We start from the raw sequence: 5,000 nt of genomic DNA on the forward strand, positions 1-5,000 counted from the left end.
TCGTCTGAAGACCCCGCAAAACGTGCAGTTGTTCTTCAGTCCCACTTGCTTCACGATGGCGTCCATGGTCCAGCCATATAGCTCCTCGTAGGACACGATCTTCAGCGGCAGGTCATACTGCTGCTGGTTCCTCTTCACCGTCTCCAAGGAGTCGTCCCGGTAGCCTGTGATGCCCTCGTCCACAGACAGCAGCAGGAGTTTGAGGCCGTAGTCGAAGCGTTCGTTGAGAACCTTCATCACATGGGCCAGCACCGTGGAGTCCTTGCCGCCTGACGCTCCGATGCCCACCGTCTCACCGCGGTTGAAAAGACGCGCAGATATGATGGTATGATGGATCTCCTCTTCGAACGCCCAGAAGAAACATTCCTTGCAGAGCGAATGTGCAGTCTTCGGGCGTTTCAGCACCGCTCTCTTATTTTCACAGCTGCTGCAGAACACTGGCATAGTGCCTTGATATTCACCTCCTACAAGATCATAAAGCAAGGTTAATACGAATGTGGCAAGCTGTGTAGCTCTATCGTACCTGTAACCTGGGCCTTCTGTCGAGTAGAACTAAAACAAACGATGACGTAAAGGCGTCGAGGGGAGAGGTTCGGTCAACGTTACATTAACTGTCATGCAATGACTATATGTAGGATTTACGTCGTTGCCGCTGATAAACTAGCTAACATCAATTAGTCTTGTTACGCCACGTTACAGTGTCAAATATATAACTAACTTAGCTAACTGTCTAGGGTCAAGTCCGGTCAGTCTCCAGATCTAGCAGTTGATACTCACCACACTCTACGAATGACTGTGTAAGTATTAGCCAAGTCAGTGGACAGATGTCTTCACGAAGCTTTGATTAACAAGTAATCTCCAAAACTGACCGCTTAGACAACATTAGGTAATTGCCTTATGGACTACATATATCTTACAACTTTAACAACAAACCGCAAACAACTTCTCATAATTGCAAATCTTTCAGACTCTTACGAAAGCATGGTGTAATTCTATGCGTCCGTGTTCGTTCTTGTTCTCTGTCCCTGCCCTTTAGCCTCTGTACATAGATTGTTGTACCGCCCTCTGCTGTTGTGGAGGTTAACATACAGTTAAAAGGCTTTCCGTATCAGTAAAGTTCAGGGAAGACAAAACATACAGCTGCTCAATGCGATTCTGTTTTATTTTACAAACAGTACCAGTCAAAAGTTTTTTCTTTACTTTGATTATTTTCTACATTGAAGATTTGTACTGAAGACATTTAAACTACGAAAGAACACATAATGATATACAAAAAAAGTGTAATCTACCATGCAGTAAATACTTTTCAAAAAATAAGAAGGTGTGTACACACCAGTGAAATATCATACACATTCATCATCAATTAATGAACACAAATGTAATGAATAACATGAGGTATCAGTAGAACTGGGATTTTACCCATATTTATTAAATTACAATAAATACAGTTTAAATACCAGAATGCTATTATGTTCTAATATTTTCATATTTTAAAAGACTATGACACAAACCACTGATGTAAAATTGGTCAGCAAGCTTTCATGTCACTGCTCCTGGGGAGTCCTTGAGGAAGGACGGACCAGGATAAGAAAAAGCAGAAAATAAAATTCACCACGACCTCAGGCCTGCCTGCGTGTGTGTTTGTCCTGTGTCCTGTGTGTTCCAGGGTGTTGTGTGTGCCATTAAAAACCTGACAAAGGTCTTAATTATATTATATTATTATATGTCAATTACTAATAATGGTGACATGAATAATGCCTAATGACTGTTCTTATCAATTCAGTTCTAATAACCAACAATGCTGCTGATGGCTGTTGCTCGATTCCATTTTATTGATTTATAAAGTGATATTTACATGGAACATTACCTCAAGGCACTTTCTGGAGCCACGGTCTGACCTCCGAGAACAAGCACACAAACAACAGGGGCAGAGAATCGTACCTTTTCACCAAGAGACCTCTTGATCAGAGCTCAGCGCAGCGGGCCCAACAGAGGCATGAAAGATAGGGACAGAGTCGGACAGGGAGGGAGGCTGAGGAAAGAAAGGAAGAGAGAGGAGAGAAGAATACAAGGGAAGTAAATGTACTCCTGTCAGCCAGTGTGCCACACACACACACACACACACACACACACACACACACACACACACACACACACACACACTCTCTCTCTCTCACTCACACTCACACTCACACACACACACACACACACACACACACACACACACACATTCTCTCTCTCACACACACACACACACACACACACATACTAGAAGGGCTCTCTGAGAGAAAAGCGTAGTTCTGTTGTAAAAAGTGTGAGTTAAACTCCTAGACCTTCTTGTTGATCTGGATCGTCTGGATTTTTTGCATAATCTTCCCAACAAAGAGACAAACAGTACCGAAAATATAAGCCCCTTGGTGGAGGTAACAATATTACAAGAAAAACAGCAAAGACAAGACCAGGTCAATTTATACACGGATGCATAATCACTGCACACCTGCCAGCTGAGTTTCAACGGACATTTGAAGTGAATAATCTATCATTGGAGATCAATTAAGGAGATTAGCACTTATGATGCCACTATGGGAGCCATGACGGTTTGGTATAAAACCATTTGTACACATCGTGAACTGTCCTATATATTCTCTTCTTTCCCAGGTGTTGACAGGCCAAACAGACATCATAAAGGAACTTCTTGTGACTCTCAAGCAGTCGTGGCTTAACATACAAATGTTGACGCCAGGCAAAATATTTCTGGTAAGCCGTTGTGTTTGAGTCAAGGTGAGAGAGAGACTCTGCCAGAGCCTTGGCATCTGGGAAGTCATCCACATGGATGAAACCGTCCCGGGGTATACAGTTCTCGTAGTTCTTTCGCGGGGGACCAAGTACAACTGGAACGGTTCCTGAAACCAGAGGGTCGTGCACAGTCTTTGTGATGTAGTCTGGATGAATGCTGTTCTCAAAGGACAGGTGGAAATTACAGCTGGCGATGGTGGAATAGTAGTGCTCAGGCTTCAGGGGTTTGCCAAAGGCTTTACCAAAAACATGAATCTCCATGTGCTTCTTAAGTTCATTGTAGTAGTCACGTGCCACACCCAGGTCCTCCTCATCGCTCACCCAACATACCATCTTGTCCTTCTCCGGCAACATAAACTCCTCTGCTTTCTTCCGTGAGAATACCCGCACACGCACAGTGATGTCTGCGTCTTTGCGATAGCTCATAGTCAGATTGAAAAGGTTGTTGAGGCTGGTGAGGTTCTGTGTTTTCGGCGGGGGGTCGATGTTGTACCAGATCCATTTTTGGAAAGGTGGGCGGTGGCGTGGAGGCAGATTGGACAGATCTGATTGGATGGCTTTGTGGTATATCAGAACGCCCTCTGCCTTATTAACTATGGTTCTGTCATCTGTCAAAACGCATTCGCTAATGTCAAACTCAGGCTGGCAGTCGCTCAGGTCAAACTTGTGGCCCTCTGGCCAGAACCAGAGCAGCAGGATGGGCTTGGTGCTTTGGTGCTGGTTCCGGGGAGGGGGCTTACAGAAGCTTGGCTGTCTCGTTAGGTACATGCTCAACAACATGACGAACCCAGCCACAAACAGTAACACAATCGAGCCCGCCTTCACCACATGGCCAAGAGATGAAGACAACATTTCTCCTGGTTCCTTAAAAGAGAAGAAATGAAAAAAATATTGACAAAAGAAAACTGTGCGATCAAACTTAGCACCCCTTCATACATATTGGTTGTGTCCAGAGAAAATTAAACTGAATGCTTTTTTTTTTTTTTTTTTTTTTTTACGAATACATGTATTAAGTACACCTTACAACAAGAGAATTACACAGTATAGCTCGCTTTCTATACGCAGAAAATAAATAAATTAATCTTGGTCTTCTACCAAACTGAAGGGTCAACACAACACTTACAGGCTTACACTTACAGGCTAATAATCAAAGATGGTCATTGGTCGGTTTGAGGGAGGTTATGTAGTTTTGCCACAGGGCTTGGCTCCATCACACAGCAGACAGGTTCTACCTGCCTTCTGCATCTGGTTAGGTCACATTATCAAGTGAACGTGTCAGTTTGCTTCCCTTTTGTTCACCACTACAGGTTAACTTACAGCTGGGATGATTCGCTATATATAACTGGGGACTGGAGACTTTCACATACAATTAGCAATGCAATCAAGCGGTCAGGTTTGCTGACAGACATGGTGGACCAGCTTTTAGCCTACCCTCAGTCTCCTCTCTGAAAGAGATCCGGCTGTCATCCCAGACCTCCGAAACACAAACATATAAATACACACGCAAATAAACGCATGGGCGAAATACACGCGCCAGGGCATATGCCCGTTGCTTATTATAGATATTTCGCCGATTGTGAATCATAGAATTAGGATAGTTTACATTAGTCAATTAGAAGGTCACAGGTCACAGTTGACGTTAAAAAAAGACTACCCTTAGACAGCGGCCACCTCCGGTGCGGCCACCACTGTGTGATAAAGGTTGACATACAGCTCAATATTAATTTTCTTGAAGCGCTTACCATCAAACTAGTTTCTAAATATCCTATCCTACAAAGGACACCTTATCCATTTTGAGTTGCATAAAAAACAACCAAAAAGAGAAATGAAGATAGTAAAGAGACTTACCTCTTTAAACAGCTATGTACGGCAGATGACTGCACGCTGGCATTGGTAGGCTGTTTGTGGTGTAATCCTAGTTGGCCGATCTTTGCAACAGAACTTGTTTGACAACATTTGGTCGGTAGAAGAGCCTAGTGGATACTGGGAGGGCGGGGCGGTCCTATCTCTGTGAAGTCATGAGGAGTTACAAGAAAATTAAGCAATGTGTGGGACTTTTGATAATAACTGTATTGCATTACATTTTGGGACTGTTAGCATATTGATCACAACAGGCACCGGTCTTGGCCAAAGGTCTGCAATGGGGCCTACTTAAAGATCATCCATGGTGGAAATGGGTGAACCAGACTGCCCAAACACACTAT

General features: G+C 43.7%; 2 protein-coding genes across 3 annotated transcripts in view; both read right to left on the reverse strand.

The window, feature by feature from the left end:
- Positions 1 to 1,011, reverse strand: part of ctu1 (cytosolic thiouridylase subunit 1 homolog (S. pombe)) — a 2,753-nt gene extending 1,742 nt beyond the window's left edge. Inside the window, exons 1-2 of one of the 2 annotated variants that reach the window (XM_080851997.1) lie at positions 976 to 1,011; positions 1 to 464 (exon numbers count right to left, since the gene is read on the reverse strand). The exon at positions 1 to 464 is cut by the window's left edge and continues 52 nt beyond it. In XM_080851997.1, coding sequence (XP_080708123.1) covers positions 1 to 444 — 444 coding nt within the window. In that variant the 5' untranslated portion in view covers positions 445 to 464; positions 976 to 1,011. Of the gene's footprint in view, positions 465 to 777 lie in introns of both variants that reach the window. The other variant, XM_080851998.1, reaches the window with a different exon arrangement.
- An 857-nt stretch (positions 1,012 to 1,868) lies between these two features.
- Positions 1,869 to 3,648, reverse strand: LOC308376273 (4-galactosyl-N-acetylglucosaminide 3-alpha-L-fucosyltransferase 9-like; the record flags this gene model as incomplete). Its single annotated transcript, XM_080852568.1, has 2 exons — positions 1,869 to 1,893; positions 2,795 to 3,648. The coding sequence occupies 2 exons, from the start codon at positions 3,646 to 3,648 to the stop codon at positions 1,869 to 1,871; spliced, it is 879 nt and encodes a 292-aa protein (XP_080708694.1).
- Positions 3,649 to 5,000: the final 1,352 nt, after the last annotated feature.

This window comes from Sprattus sprattus, assembly GCF_963457725.1.
Source record: "Sprattus sprattus genome assembly, chromosome: 15".
NCBI classification, from domain to species: domain Eukaryota; kingdom Metazoa; phylum Chordata; class Actinopteri; order Clupeiformes; family Clupeidae; genus Sprattus; species Sprattus sprattus.